General features: G+C 34.4%; 1 protein-coding gene across 3 annotated transcripts; it reads left to right on the top strand.

The window, feature by feature from the left end:
- Window positions 1–1,278: 1,278 nt before the first annotated feature.
- LOC110653380 (histone-lysine N-methyltransferase ATX3) lies at window positions 1,279–11,323 on the top strand. Of its 3 annotated transcripts, none has more exons than XM_021809001.2 (23): window positions 1,279–2,765; window positions 2,853–2,908; window positions 2,992–3,190; window positions 3,618–3,740; window positions 3,850–3,918; window positions 4,032–4,100; window positions 5,275–5,366; window positions 5,485–5,568; window positions 5,858–5,993; window positions 6,547–6,619; window positions 6,740–6,839; window positions 6,966–7,090; window positions 7,505–7,650; window positions 7,938–8,042; window positions 8,274–8,338; window positions 8,474–8,687; window positions 8,865–8,951; window positions 9,108–9,164; window positions 9,248–9,337; window positions 9,477–9,563; window positions 10,005–10,079; window positions 10,824–10,924; window positions 11,046–11,323. In XM_021809001.2, exons 1-23 carry the CDS (start codon window positions 1,881–1,883, stop codon window positions 11,134–11,136), a joined length of 3,129 nt encoding a protein of 1,042 aa, XP_021664693.2. In that variant the 5' UTR covers window positions 1,279–1,880; the 3' UTR covers window positions 11,137–11,323. The 3 variants fall into 3 exon arrangements, with proteins under 3 accessions (XP_021664693.2, XP_021664701.2, XP_057996842.1); XM_021809009.2 differs by lacking the exons at window positions 3,618–3,740; window positions 3,850–3,918; window positions 4,032–4,100 and adding exons at window positions 4,674–4,796; window positions 4,906–4,974; window positions 5,088–5,156 and having other exon boundaries at window positions 1,289–2,765; window positions 8,868–8,951; XM_058140859.1 differs by lacking the exons at window positions 3,618–3,740; window positions 3,850–3,918; window positions 4,032–4,100 and adding exons at window positions 4,674–4,796; window positions 4,906–4,974; window positions 5,088–5,156 and having other exon boundaries at window positions 1,289–2,765.
- The last annotated feature ends 4,691 nt before the right edge of the window (window positions 11,324–16,014 follow it).

Raw genomic sequence — 16,014 nt, 5'->3', positions numbered from 1 at the left:
GGGGCAACTCATAGCATAGGAAAGCACCAAACGAGTACTCATCCATCATCAAGGACAAGCGTAGTTGATTAGACACCATCCCAAAGAAGCAGAACTCCCCAGAGAAAAACATCTCCCTTAGAACAAACAGGTGAAGCCAACAAGAAAGCTACTGCAATCGGAGATGAAACTAGGAACCATGAAGATGCCAGTGAAACCAGGGAGGCATGACAAAGCTCAGCCTCTCATTCTCATATTGCCCATAAGGAAATTGGTGGCCAAATTCGAACCATCACCACCCCTTAAAACAGCTGCAACATATACAAATTAAGCATATCTTAAAGCTCAAAAGCAAAAAGACCCACATGTAAGGCCATAAAAAACTATCTAAAGAGGATATTAAACTCCAAGACTGGAGACTAAAGTAAACAGGTCAACTAAAAAAAGAAAAGCTAAAAAACTGAAAAGACGAAAAAAGATAAGGTGTTGTTGTTGGGGGTGGGGTCTGGGGCTGGGCTATGTGGTTGTGGGGTTGTGGAGGTGGGTGGTGTGTGAAGGGTTCAACGGCCAAAAGGCCAGACCTCCCTTTTAATAGGAGTGTTTTGGAGAGGGTGGTGGAGAGCGTCTTAATTCTTAAAGAGAGTTGGACAAATTCGAAGGACTAAGTTATGATGACAGATATTAATTAAAATTTAAGGAATATCTAATATAATTTGGACAAATGCATAATAAATCAATAATAAAATGATAGAGCAAACATTAAAATTGTCCTAAGGAGAATGGTGATAAAAAGATTTAATGGTTATAGATTTTCTTTTTGTAGCTCTAAATTTGGTCCGGTTTACTTGAAATTAAAATTTAGTTATATTATATAAAACAATAAGAAAATATAAAATCACTAATAGTAGAAAAATAAATAATTTTTAATGAGCGTTCTTAGTTATTAAGCTTATTTATATTTATTATTATAAGATTTATTTATTATGATAAAATTTTATTATAAATTATTTATATTTAATTATAAATGGTGAATATCCTTAGAAAAATTAATAAATAATTAAACAATTAAAATTTCATTATCCGTTTCAGGGCAGTTTGATTGGTTGGATGGAAACTACAGTCCTGCCTGGACAAGACAACAGGTGCGAGTACTGGCCTGCGGGGAATAAAAATACCATATCCTTCGCCTTCGTAATGGTAGGCCCTACTGCCTCATTATCCCCAATCCTGCGGCTTCGCACTACAACATAAAAGTCTCGCTCCCAATTTTTTTCATTTCGCGCAGTTTTCCTTATCTCCCTCCCTCTCCAGTTTCCAACCCCAAATCTTTGGAGCCAAAATCAGCCGCCGCTTACGCTACTTAGTATATATATTATAAATTTTATTATTTACATTTTTTACACATATATTAATATATATTTATATTTTAACACCCCATCCTTTAGTTTACTAGACGTTATTAGTTTACGAAACCTATACCTTTGTGCCCTACACGCAGCTCAGTTTTCCTTTCCTGCAATCCACCATTGATCCTCCACTGGGATTTTTTTCCGGGGTTTTCTCCCACACAATTCGTTTTCGCTTTCTTGCACTATAGACTCGAAGAGTGGACGCACAAATGTTTATTTTTTTTCCCTTTTATTATTCTGAAAGGGAAAAACTGAAACGTGCGAATTTTAAAGGTTTCCGTTTCTCTGATTACTTCAATTAGGGTTTCGCTTCGAATTTTAGGGTTTATAGTCTCATCCATCCAAGTATGGATCGTGTCGCTGGATCTTTTATTCAAATTTGAAGTGTATATAATCAGAATCTTACATGTTCGATTCAATTTTTTTTCCTGGTCTGAAATTAGGGTTTGGCTAGTTAGGCGTCGAGGAAATTGATTGGAATTGAGTACTTCGATGATGATTGTCAAAAAGACTATGAAAGTTGAAATGCCGAATCTGAAGCGATGTAAGATGGGAAAGCCTTGCAGTGAATACGAGGAGGACTACGAGTGTGTGTTGATTCCAAAGAAACGAAAAACAAACAGATACGATTCATATTCAATTGATATGTACAGTGACGTTGATGATTTTAGCAGTGGTTCGGGTTCTTGGGTCGGCGAGAGATCCTATTGGGCTAATGAAGTGCAGTCTAATTCGAAGAGATCGAAGAATCGGAGCATGGAGAGGTCTCGGCCACCAGTATCGAGATCTTCAAGGGGGCGGGTCCAGATACTTCCATCGAGGTTTAATGACTCGATTGTTAACATGCGGAAGAATGGGCAACGCAGACCTGACGACACTGAATCGAGCTCTGAGGAGGATGAATTTTTAGGAGACAGAGAGAATTTTGATCTTAAGAGATGTAAATATAGTAAAAGGGAATTTGTAAAGGATAAAGTTGGATTTAGGAATTATAATTCCTATCCATTTTGTGGACCGGAAGGAAATGGAGAAGTGGGCTGTGCAGGGTTCAAGAGTTTTGAGTATAAAAGCGGTAATGCTAATAATTTGAGGTCTCATAGTTCATTGATAGACAGTGAGGAGTATGCGTCCAGATTTGGGTATACGAGTTTGGAGAAAATGAAAAGAGAAGGGGCAGGGAAGAGGAAGGATGTCTACAAGCCGGAGGACTTTGCTTTGGGAGATTTAGTTTGGGCAAAATGCGGCAAGAGATATCCATGGTGGCCAGCCATTGTGATAGATCCCATATTGCAAGCTCCTGAAGCTGTTCTCAGTTGTTGTATTCCTGGCGCTCTTTGTGTGATGTTTTATGGGTATTCTAAAAATGGAACACGAAGGGTATTCTCCCTCTGTTTTGGTTTTCACTTTTGTGGGGATTTATTGAGTTATTATGGTTTTCAAGTTTGAGTTAATGGTGATGCGCAGGACTATGCGTGGTTGAAGCAAGGGATGCTATTTCCTTTTGCAGAATTCGTGGATAGGTATGTTGAAAAACATTGTGAGTTGATATTATTACATTTTTTTTTATTGATTAATAATCTTGATTGATTTTTCTTTTCTTCAGATTTCAAGATCAGACCCAATTGTACAAGTGCAAGATGAGTGACTTTCAGATGGCACTAGAAGAGGCGGTTTTAGCTGAAAGTGGTTTCCTGGGCACTAGGAGTGGTGCTGCGCATGGTGCACATCCAGAAGTTCACCTCAGTGGGTTCCAAGAGGCTAGTATTTCAAGTCAAGATCAAGATTTTTGTGCTCAGTATCAGGCAAGTTTCTTCAGAACCCTTTTTCTCACATTTTTTCCTACTTCTAATCATCAGGAGTTTTATGGAGCGCTGGGAAACTTTGTCGCATGGCAAATTTGTGTTAGCGTAGAAAAAAAGCAATTTGCTTCTGAAGAAGCCTATTTGTAGCCTGATTTGTCCATCCATTGATGTAAAAAATATTGGGTAATGGTTGTGTGATTAGAGGTCTAGATAGGAACTTTTATTTATGGTTTTAGGCGGGCAAGTTGCTTCCATAATTCATAAAATGTGCGTCTGCATTCATGTCACTGTAGGAAATCATTTTTTCTTGAAGTATTTTTTCCCAGGATTGGATTATGACTTCTTTTTGATAAGTTAAACTTTTCAGCTCAAGATGCTTATATGGTTGTTCAGTTATTGAAATTCATTTAGTAAATTAATTATGCAGGATGCATGTTACAAGGAAATGAGGCGCTGTGACAGTTGTAACCTGGTCTTACCCTGCAAAACTATCAAGAAAATGAAGGGCTCAATGCTTCAAACTGAGCGTATATGCAAACATTGTGCTAAGGTTCATAAGAAATGCCTCATGTTGGATTGTTTATGCTTTTATTCTTCTATTTTTGTGTTCTCTGTGTGATTTTCTATTTGAAAGTGATTTGCTTTAATCCGTCTTGCAGTTAAGAAAGTCAAAACAATGTTGTGGCATATGCAATAAGATTTGGCACCATTCAGATGGTGGAAATTGGGTGAGATTATTTGTTGGTTTAAACTTTCATTTAGGGTTGAGGTTGCTTTCTTCATAAAGCAGTAGAACGATTTGATAGATCTTTTGACTGAACTTTCTGGATTTCTGCATTAGGTATGTTGTGATGGTTGTAATGTTTGGGTGCATGCTGAGTGTGACAACATTTCCCGCAAACTATTTAAGGTGTGCTATGCATCAAAATTACAGGCCTGCATTTTGTTTTTTCTTATGTGAACTTGCTGTAATTAATTGAATATGGAGGCTAACTTTTTATTTATTTATTTATTTTTTATGGTTGAAGAATCTGGAGAAAAGTGATTATTATTGTCCTGATTGCAAAATAAAGTTTAAATTTGAACTATCTGCTACTTCTAATCATCAGGAGTTTTATGGAGCGCTGGGAAACTTTGTCGCATGGCAAATTTGTGTTAGCGTAGAAAAAAAGCAATTTGCTTCTGAAGAAGCCTATTTGTAGCCTGATTTGTCCATCCATTGATGTAAAAAAATATTGGGTAATGGTTGTGTGATTAGAGGTCTAGATAGGAACTTTTATTTATGGTTTTAGGCGGGCAAGTTGCTTCCATAATTCATAAAATGTGCGTCTGCATTCATGTCACTGTAGGAAATCATTTTTTCTTGAAGTATTTATTCCCAGGATTGGATTATGACTTCTTTTTGATAAGTTAAACTTTTCAGCTCAAGATGCTTATATGGTTGTTCAGTTATTGAAATTCATTCAGTAAATTAATTATGCAGGATACATGTTACAAGGAAATGAGGCGCTGTGACAGTTGTAACCTGGTCTTACCCTGCAAAACTATCAAGAAAATGAAGGGCTCAATGCTTCAAACTGAGCGTATATGCAAACATTGTGCTAAGGTTCATAAGAAATGCCTCATGTTGGATTGTTTATTCTTTTATTCTTCTATTTTTGTGTTCTCTGTGTAATTTTCTATTTGAAAGTGATTTGCTTTAATCCCTCTTGCAGTTAAGAAAGTCAAAACAATGTTGTGGCATATGCAATAAGATTTGGCACCATTCAGATGGTGGAAATTGGGTGAGATTATTTGTTGGTTCAAACTTTCATTTAGGGTTGAGGTTGCTTTCTTCATAAAGCAGTAGAATGATTTGATAGATCTTTTGACTGAACTTTCTGGATTTCTGCTTTAGGTATGTTGCGATGGTTGTAATGTTTGGGTGCATGCTGAGTGTGACAACATTTCCCGCAAACTATTTAAGGTGTGCTATGCATCACATTTACAGGCCTGCATTTTGTTTTTTCTTATGTGAACTTGCTGTAATTAATTGAATATGGAGGCTAACTTTTTATTTATTTATTTATTTTTTATGGTTGAAGAATCTGGAGAACAGTGATTATTATTGTCCTGATTGCAAAATAAAGTTTAAATTTGAACTATCTGCTTTAGAGAGAAGAATGCCGCCAGTCAAGTATACTTCTAATTTTTTTCAACCATATCTATTTCTTTATTTAACATATTAGATTTACTGAAGATTTTTCCCCTCTTTTTCCTGGGGGTTTGAATTTTAATAATATGATTTCTATCAGGTCTAAAGGACAAGCTATACCCCCTGACGAAGTAACTGTGGTGTGCAATGGGATGAAAGGAACATATATTCCAAAACTTCATTCGTAAGCCTTGAAACTTTGTTAAATGATATGCATGTTATAAATGAACTACTATGTTCTCTCTTCCAACCCCCTTCAAATATCAATGCAAATTTCCATGTATTCAGTAGATAGAAATATTTATTTTTATAAGGCATATTTAGGTATCATCAGCATATCTAATTCAGTTGTTGCTATTAGGCAATGCTACTTGATTGATTTGTTTATATGGAAAAGAGAGTCTATATGAACTCTTTTCCCCACCATTCTACCAATTATAAATTTCATTATGTCCTTTTCTGTCTGTTTGTAGAATTGTGTGCAAGTGCGGTTCGTGTGGGTCACGGAAGCAAACACCTAGCGAATGGGAAAGACACACAGGGTGCAGAGCTAAAAAATGGAAGTACAGTGTGAAAGTCAAGGATACAATGTTGCCGCTGGAAAAATGGGTTTGTATTGGCACTTTCCATTCAATATATGATTGCGTTTTGTGGTATTATTAGTATTTGGAATTTTTTTTTGTTCTAATGTTACAATGCTCTTTGCTTACTGCATTGGTTGTTACAATGCTAATTCTAAGTTGAAGACATTTTATTGTCCTGAATTTCTGTTAACACTCTGAATGCTGATGCAAAAGTTAACCTCATTTAATGCTGAGCACGTACAAGGAACGAAAGAAAATAAAAGAAAAGAAAAATGGAGAATTGAATATTTGCTTGATGTTTCAATCAAATTCTTTGTCAAATATTGGTATAAAAACCCAATTGCGATCCTTGTGGTGTCTGCCCTTAATTTCTAATGAAGGTCCTTTAAGGCTTTAACATTCTATGTACAAATTTACAATGTAAAGAAAAGGTAACTGGTATGTTCCGATGCTCTAACTTTAATCAGTTCTCTGTTAAAAATGATTTGATATCTTCTTGATCTTTCTTTTTCTTATTTGTTAATCTTAATGTGTATATGTTTCCTATGCTGTTTATATTGACAATAAAGATGCTGCAGATTGCTGAGTATAATGAACATGGTGTTGATCCTGCTAAATTAGATAAGCAGAAGCTACTTTCGTTTTTGCAAGGTAACTATTTCCTTCGTTGAACTTGTTGGAGGCTTTAAAGTTTTGTTTTTTGTCTTCTTATTCATTGTTTTTTACTAATGAAAAGGTGAATGATAGGATGTTTTTATTTCACTGGAACAGAAAAGTATGAGCCTGTGTATGCAAAATGGACAACAGAAAGATGTGCTATTTGCAGATGGGTTGAAGATTGGGATGTTAACAAAATTATAATCTGCAACAGGTTGTTACATCATTTGTTGGTTTCCGTTGCTTGCTTTGTCTTATGTGTGTGGTCATGTGCTGGTGCAAGTATAGGTCCTAGTTATGTACTTAAAAGTATATTTACCTGAAAGACTTTTATGTTCAGGTGTCAAATAGCTGTCCACCAAGAATGCTATGGAGCAAGGAACGTTGAAGATCTTACTTCATGGGTGTGCAGAGCATGTGAAACTCCTGATATTGAGAGGGAGTGTTGCCTTTGTCCTCTCAAAGGCATGTTTTTTAGATTAGTGCCCTGAGAAATCTTAGCCATGTTGTCTTTTAGTTTTTTTTTTGGTTTACTTTACTAGGTTTTTTTAACAACTCTAAGTTTACTTCACTTAGCATGGTTCAAAAAATAGTTTGGTGGCTTACTTTTTTGAAATAGTTTAGAATCTATGGTCCCCTAATGGGAATGTGATTTTGAATCTAGCTTTTCTCATCCAGTGCCACATATCAAAGGATTCCTTTTGGCTTTTGACTTTTTATTGGCTGCAAGGCTGATGATGGTTTTCTCAGTCTTGATGAAATATCCTAAGCATTTGTGTGTGAAGTAGTTCTTCCATTTATAAATTGGACTGCCTTCTATTGGTATTATGTTCTTGTTTGGAAGCTAGTTTTTCTTATATATGGAAGCTACTTTTGCAGGAGGTGCTTTAAAGCCAAGTGATATTGAGATGCTGTGGGTTCACGTCACATGTGCCTGGTTTCGACCTGAAGTTGGTTTCTTAAATCATGAAAACATGGAACCTGCTACTGGAATCCTAAGAATTCCATCAACTACATTTTTGAAGGTATTTTATGGTTATTCAATACAATGTTTTTGTTACCTTGCTCAAGATCAAGAATTATCTTTCTCATTTTAGTGTATCCTGTGGCAAACATCCACATTTATTAGGATTCTGATTTTCATATAGCCGGGCTGTCTACTTATTATTGGGACAATTGTCTACAGTGTGATAGTTGTGTCTCAGTTTTGTTTCTTTTCATGTTAATTGATACCCATTAAGTTGATAAGGAGGCCATACAAATTAACTGTGCCTGTTATCTAAATATTTTTCTTTAATTGCATGGAGTACAGAGTTGTGTTATCTGCAATCAGACACATGGTTCCTGCATCCAGTGTTGCAAGTGTGCCACCTATTTTCATGCAATGTGTGCATCGAGAGCAGGATATTACATGGAAGTAAGTTCTTATTGATTTAAAAAGAAAACAGTTGTGAGAACTCTTTTGCAGGGAATGGAGCTAGCTAGTGTTTCACAAAATACTTACTTTTTAAGTGGTATATGTATTGCAATAACCACATGATTCATTTTTGTAGTGTTGTAAGTTTATATAATGTGTCTTTCTTAAATCATTTTTGTCTATATGACTAACACAATATGATTTAATTAATTTCGTTCATTGAATTTTCAGTTGCACTGCATAGAGAAGAATGGGATCCAAGATATAAAGAAGTTAGTATACTGTGCTGTTCACAGGTTAGAATTTGTGCCCCATCAGTTTGCCTTATCATTTTTCTCTTAGTCTTTTCCCCTTGGATTGAAATTAGTCCTGCAGCTGAGTTCACCATGTATATTGATTCGTATCTTTTGGCTTCCTTGGTTTTGATGCAGGACACCAAGTCCAGATTCTGTTGTAGTTGTGCGTACTGCTTCAGGGGTTTTTGCTGCCAGGAGCTTGCTTCAGAATCAGAATGGGTGTTTCAGTGGTTCAAGGTTGGTTTCATCTAAGAGAATGGAACTTCCTGAACCCTCTACCTCAGAGACTAATAAGTATGAGCCTCTCTCTGCTGCGAGATGCCGTGCTTTTAAAAGATCATACAATAAGGTGATTTTTTTTTTTTATTCAGTTATCTATGTGCAAATTTGTACACTACCAGCAAAGATTGTGACTTGGTCTTTGGTCAGGTTGAGCCCAAAGTTTCTTATGGTTAGCTTGCTATCAATATGATATCATCAATTAAGATTTCTTTGTCATCTTATTAGTCTTATTCTTGTTTGCTAGAAGGCTGAACGGGAGCCAATATACCACCGACTGATGGGACCAAGACATCATTCTTTAGATTCAATAAGTAGCTTGAGCACCTTTAAAGTAATATTCTTGTCTTCCTTAGTTTTAAAGATTTTGTGCATTTAGATACTCTTTGAAAGTTAAAAAGAAATGCTGATTTTTGAATGGGACAGCCAATTACATCATTCCTTTTGATGTATTCACATAACGGTTGGTGCATATGTTGTATTCTTACAGGAAATAGAAGATTCTACTGTTTTCTCTTCATTTAAGGAACGGCTTTACCATTTGCAGGTAAACTGCCTTTCTCCTCTTGAGATGGTTGTTCTTAGTTGATGTATTTTTCGTATCTGATTGGCATGTATTTGTGCCTTCAGAAAACTGAAAATCACCGGGTTTGTTTTGGTAAATCTGGCATACATGGATGGGGTCTCTTTGCACGCCGTAACATTCAAGAGGGAGAAATGGTACTTAATTTATTTGTTTATCATTAATTGTCTCTTGAAGTTTGCTGGGCTGGAAGTTTATCATTTATTGTCTCTTGAAGTTTGCTGGGCTGGAGCTGTCTTTGTTCCTTATTTGAATAAATGACATGCCTTTCTTCAGATCATCGAGTATCGTGGTGAGCAGGTGAGGCGGAGTGTTGCAGATCTGAGGGAGGCACAATACCTTTTACAAGGCAAAGATTGCTATGTGAGTTTCTCGATGCTCTTTTACGTGTATTAATGGGCAGCCATATTTGTTTCCATAGTTTGTATTATTTTACATATTTAGCATATGAACTTGTCAGTTTGCCACCAATATTCTACATGTCTCCTGAATGATAATTGGTGACCTAAGCTATAGATAGATTAGGATAGATTAGTTCAGGCAAGGAAGATGCCACTTTGGTCCTTTTTACCCTTTTTCTTTATAGTGTACCAGTGCCACTGGTCAGAACCATCAAACAGCAGAACAACAGGTAATGGGAGCAAACAATGATTCATTAAGGCTTGTGCTTGGGGATTCCTAAATTTTTTTATCTATTCTGCATCATGTGTTGCACTTTAAGGCAGGTCCATTTCTAATGGTTGCTGCTTTTTGTTGATTTCATAAAATGGTGATTCTTAATATTCAATTAAATGTTCAATGCAGTTGTTCAAGATCAGTGAGGAAGTAGTCATTGATGCCACCAATAAGGGGAATATAGCTCGCTTGATCAACCATTCGGTAAGCTCTTGTTAAAGAAGAAAACATTTCATCTGGTTGTGTGTTTGAAAATATCTTTTCTTTTGGCTTTTACAATAGGACGCTTTTAGACCATTGGTCTAACCTCCAGGGACTTGGGTGTGCCATCATTTTAGCTAGCTCCCAGTGGTGGACCCTGAATCACAATCCTTAGTTTTGTGGCCAGTTTTTCTCTTGACCCTGAAAAGGAAAACGATTTGTGGTCAATTGGTCTTGGGCTGGATTTAGAACTTCTAATGAACTTTGGCTCTGTTTGGGGTTGAGTTTTGAAGGTTAGAAAAGTGTTTTTTGGAAAAGCAACATTTTAAATACTTTTGAAAAAGTTATTTAATTGTTTTGGAGTTCTTATGAGTAAAACTTGTCAAATTTAACTTTTAATTAATTTTTAATACTCTCTAACTAACATATTACATAGACTCTTAATATATGAAATTTGTTCATTGATTGTGTCTTCTTCAATACTGGGGATGATTTCTTGTGGACTATGTTTGATAGGACATGACAAACTTGTACTGCAATTACAAGTACATTACATGACTTATTACTTTGTTTGGTTGCACGAGAAAAAAAATTTGTTTGATATAAAGTACATTAAAAAATGTATATAATCATTTATTATTTTGTTTATTTCATTACTTATTTTTACTTATACTACATCCTACCGTACATAGTTTTAGTTATGCTTTTACTTGTGTACTAATGGCAAGTATTTGTTTCTTATTGCAGTGTATGCCCAACTGCTATGCAAGGATAATGAGTGTTGGTGACGTGGAGAACCGTATAGTTCTTATTGCTAAAACTAGTGTCTCTGCAGGGGATGAGCTAACGTATGATTTAAAGCCTCAATTTCTCTGTGCAACTAAATCAACTTATTATTAAATTTACTAATTCTGAAATATTTATTGGGGCTTTGTCAAGGAATAATTATGTTTAATTTATGCTTCACAGGTATGATTACTTGTTTGATCCAGATGAGCATGATGAGTTGAAAGTCCCTTGTTTATGTGGAGCTCCCAACTGTCGAAAGTTTATGAATTAAGTTGCACATCTTGTATCTTACTGTCTATCAAAGCACCACATCCATCTTCTAACCCAAGAGGAAATCTCTTTTTTTGAAAGAAACCAATTTTAATTAGAGGGATTTTTTTTCCTTTCCCCCCATTCTGATAATTCTGAAAGCCATGTAATTTTTAGGGTGCAATAAAATGTAAATTCGATTGCTTTTTTTTTTTTTGTTTATCTTTTTTTTTCCACTGCTAGTGTTATTATGATGATAACTTTCATTCAACCATGTGCCAATCGGAGAGTATAAAACATACTGAGCTGATACCTCAAGCTTATATGAAAAGAGATGCGTGTGGATATGCCTCAGTTTATTAAAAGGAAATTAGTAATTGCGATGATTTGATCAATGTAGAATTTCAGAGTGGGCTTAAAAAAAAAAAAAATTCTGAGTGGGCGATGCTGATATTAAAGGGTAATATCGGTCATGTATCTTACGTACCAGCTAACCTCCTTTTTTTTTTTTAATTGAAGGTACAATGGGCAATGGATTATACCGTTGGAGGGAAGTAGCTCTCTTAAAATTGGTAGATGAAGGTTTAAACTTCGAAATCTTTTTATTCTCTATATTTGAAAGATAAAAAGAATTTATTATAAGGTGAAAAAAAAAATTAATTAGTACATGTTAGATAATATTTGAATTTGTATAGATATGCATATTAAATAAAAAAAAATGTATATTATTACAATTTATATTTTAATAAATAAATTTATATTACGTAGTGATAAAAAAAAAAAAAAAAATTCACACAAAAGCCTGCCTCTACATTTGGCACGGAAGTTTCCATCCCGATTTTAATCCCTCACCAGTTGTGGGAATAAGATGAAGGTAGCGATTCCTTCAACCGATCGCCCTATTGCCATTTTTATTGAAGTTTGTTAAAACTAATAGGTTAATTTATTTATTTAATTTAAAATAATTGTATCCTTTGAGTTTCATTTGATTAATAAAATAAATTTTTTATTGAAATTCAAAATTAAAAATATTTTAATCATTTAACTCTCATTAATAGAAATGTATTTAATTTAGAAGATTGTTAACGAAATGAAATATGAGAGATATGCAATTATTTTAAATTAGAAATAAAAAGTTAATTTACAATTTTTGATAAATATGAGAGAAAATTTTCCCCTGAGGACAGAAACCCGCCCGCTTGTAAAGATGAAGAAAAGCCATCTCTAACAAGGTCGATAAACTGGGCTCAATTCTATTAATTTAAGCGGATAGGCCCATTAACAATCAAGAGAGAAAAGCTCCTTAATTCATTTTTTGAATCTGAGAAGTGTGCGTGCCTATAAATAGCTCAGGAGTGAGGAGCGTAGTGTTTGAGATAATGGAAGTTGATCCAAAGAAGTTCACAGTTCAGCAACACAGAGGAAATGGGGAAGCGATTGAGAGGAGGCAGGTCCATTTGCAGCTGCAAATCGCCTTGTCCAAGCTATCACGCAATCCTCGCTCCTCTTTCAACGGGTCTCTCTCTCTCTCTCTCTCTCTCTTCAAACGCAGATTTCAGCTTCGATTCAAACAGCATTCCAATTTCTCTACGAATTAAACACGAACTTGCTTATGGTTATACTCTTTTCTGCATTTTGCTCTACATAGATATCTGTTGGACTTCTACAGCAGTTTTAACGAGAAATGCGAATAAGAATTGTAGTTAGATTTCGGATCTTCATTTTTCAATAATATTAATTGCTTGATTTTGTGATTAGAATTGAATTTTGCATTTCGGAGTCGATGATCGTCCGTTTAAGCATTTTATTTTTCGTGAGATTCTGAGATGAGCTCCGGTTAATTGAGGACTTGGATTCGTAGCTTGTTGTTGATCATGTGAAGTTTTGAATGGTTCGTCTGCAACACGTATAGTTAGGCTGTTATAAAAGGAAGTTTTAATTTGGAAACTTTTGGTAAAAAAAAAAAAAAAAGCATTGGCTTCAAAATTACGTTTTCTGTGCATTGATGAACCCTGTTTCTGTTAGATGAATTTGAAAACTAGATGCAGTTCTCTTCAATTTCTTATCCGCCATTTGGTTACTGAGAAAAACAAATTCAAGTAAGTTTTCAAATCCAGGTCTTCTTCTTCTTCTTAATTACAATTTCCATCATTTCCTACATTTTCTTTCAGCTGCCAAACAGGTTGATGATGATTAATATCACTTATAGATATAAATAATCTTGATTTCCTTGCTCCGAATTTAGTTTGAGAACAGCTTGTAAGATCGTTTCCAAAATTAAACATCGAGTAAGTTCTCGTGAATGCAAACAGCGTAATTTGATAATAAACTCTACTCGCCAATTTCCGTTCTTCTTCTTCTTTTTATTTTATTTTATTTTTTTTTTACAAAAAGCCCTTTTAAGTCCTCAAAGTGCTTGTCAATTTAGATGATCTTTTTAAGTCCCTATATGAATTAAAAATTTGCTTTGACAAGCCCACATTCGATATTGTATGTTCTCCATTGAATGTGAGTCTAGCATGTCCAGTGCCACTAGGTTAGGTTCTCTTCTACATCCGGTAAGCAACATGCAGAAAAATATTGAATTCAGCATTAAACATGTTGAATGACAATAGCAATGCATAATTTTTTATCATTTGTCTTCTATTAATGGAATTAAGTCGTAAAGAGAGAATGAAAGAACAATAGAGAGTTTAGCTCTTAAGTTATGCAATAAAAATAGTTATTAATTAAACGTCCATCAATCACGTGTAAGTTATATGATAGAGATTAGATTTATTTGGCTCAAATTTTTAACTTTTGACTCAAAAGTAATTGTTAAGAGTTTAAATGGATCAACTAAATTGACAAAGACTTGTTTGACTATAATAATAATAATTTTCAAGAAATAGATTAACAAGGGCTTTTTAATATAAAGGTAATTGTTAAAATCTTAAATGGATCAACTAAATTCATGAGAGCTTATTTGACTATATGTGTAATTGTCCAGACTTAAAAAGTCATTTTGTTTTTTTTTTTTAATTTTTTTAATTATCATATAAACAGGGATGAAAAATATTTGGTACGGGGTTAATAAAGATAATTATTACCCTTATAATTTTTAACCCTTCATTAATAACAAGAGATCAGGTTATCTTATTAATATTTATACCTTTTTAAGAGATTAAATGTTAACTTTGAGAGACTAGATTAATAATTACTCTCTTTAAAGGTTTAAACCCTTATTAATGTTGTTTGGATTTTTTAACTTTCTACCAAGCATATCGATAATAGTTGATTTGAAATCATAAAATTGAAAAACCTATGAAAGCAGCATCAGGTGGTATTTTTGATCTCAAACACCTCAAAGACTGTACACTAATTTGGTAGGAGGCTAAAAAAGCAAAGAGTTAGATATTATCATTGTAAATTTTAACTTTTAAAGAGGATTATTATTAACTAGGCTCTAAGATTAATATTTGATTCTCAAAAAAAGATATAAATATTAATGAGATCGAAAAGTTAAATTAATCTTTTTAAATATCCAAATAACATTAATAAATTAAATGTTATAGGGGTTACGATTACCCCTTGTTAAGGTGTTTGGAGTTTCTTCTTTTTTACCAAGGTATTTATATGAGAACTTCTTACCTGTTATGTAAGAAGTTTCGTTGCATGAGAGAGGTTATCGCATAGAATAACGAAGTAGTGTTGTAGCGGAAACCAATTAATGGTATGTAGAGTATATATCCTACTATGACTTACTGTGTAGGGAACGTCTGGTGACTTGGCATTTCCTGATGTTTAACATCCTAGGATTGTCTTTAACACTTTTTTACTTGTTTCAAATTTTGGAGCAATATCAACTAAACATCATCGACTCTTTGATTTTATGATTATGTCTTTTCTTTTTTCCTTTAATTTAAGCTAAGCAAGCAATGATCTGGTCCATGTCCGCTAAAAACTTCTAGCGACAGCTAATAAACCAAATAATTGCGAGGTATCCTTAATCTCAAGTGGTAGATAGGAGAACCGAATGATTTTCAACCAAATGCCATGATCACCTTCCATTCAGTTGCAATCAACACTAACTTAGAAGTCAACGACGGTAAACCTTCCCAATATGTATAAGATTTAGATCGCTTAAACTGCTACCTGTCATAAAAACTTGTCATCACCAATCGCGTCTATGATTGATTAGGTACCTGGGAGTGCTTGTATTAGATTTTTATCTCAATTGTGAATGAATGAAGTTTTTTTAGCTTCTTGTTACTTGTTTTTTTTTTTTTTTTTTCCTTGATGGGGGAAGCAGCGCCTCTCACAAAGTACAACACGATGAGAATCTCTCCGGACGGAGAAGTTGTTTCAATTAGAATCTCTCAGCAGCTCCTGTAATTCAGCTACAATCTTTACATCTTTTAGCCCAAATTTGTTTACTTTCACCAAAGAAAAATTAAATTCCTCTACGATGTCGTAATTCTAGATATACCAAGCATTCCCAGCAGTTTCACCATGACAAAACTTCACAAGGATACATAACAGAGACGAATATATGAAAGGCTAAGTAATTGAAAGGGTGAACTGTGCAGATTTAATACCTCATTTCGCTCTTAAGAGCGTATAAATATTGCCGGCACTAGCGGTGTACCCGCACGATGTTGCAGGTACGCAATTTTTTTAATATGAATTAAATTAATAAAAAAATTTTGCATAATATTTTCTTTTAAATGATATATTAATAATGTAGTGAAAAAATTATATTACCTGTAGACACCATATTTTAGCCTACCTTCAAAGGCAAGGATCTTTTAAAATTGAAACTTTATTTTCCAAACTTGCTAATCGCTCATCCCTGAAGCAAATTGATCTCTTGCTCAAGTTAGATTGTCTTCCGATCTCCTGGTCTTTATCAGATGAGTTC

Source organism: Hevea brasiliensis, chromosome 2, assembly GCF_030052815.1.
Source record: "Hevea brasiliensis isolate MT/VB/25A 57/8 chromosome 2, ASM3005281v1, whole genome shotgun sequence".
In the NCBI taxonomy this organism is placed as follows: Eukaryota; Viridiplantae; Streptophyta; class Magnoliopsida; order Malpighiales; family Euphorbiaceae; genus Hevea; species Hevea brasiliensis.
This window is presented reverse-complemented; position numbering and strand designations above follow the sequence as displayed.

Bases quoted from the DNA above. Each gene is read 5' to 3' on its own strand.
- LOC110653380 (XM_021809001.2), top strand. From the start codon at position 1,881: ATGATGATTGTCAAAAAGACTATGAAAGTTGAAATGCCGAATCTGAAG. The intron at 5,994-6,546 runs GTTTGTATTGGC...AAGATGCTGCAG, and splicing joins TGTTGCCGCTGGAAAAATGG to ATTGCTGAGTATAATGAACA. The intron at 8,339-8,473 runs GTTAGAATTTGT...GTTTTGATGCAG, and splicing joins GTATACTGTGCTGTTCACAG to GACACCAAGTCCAGATTCTG.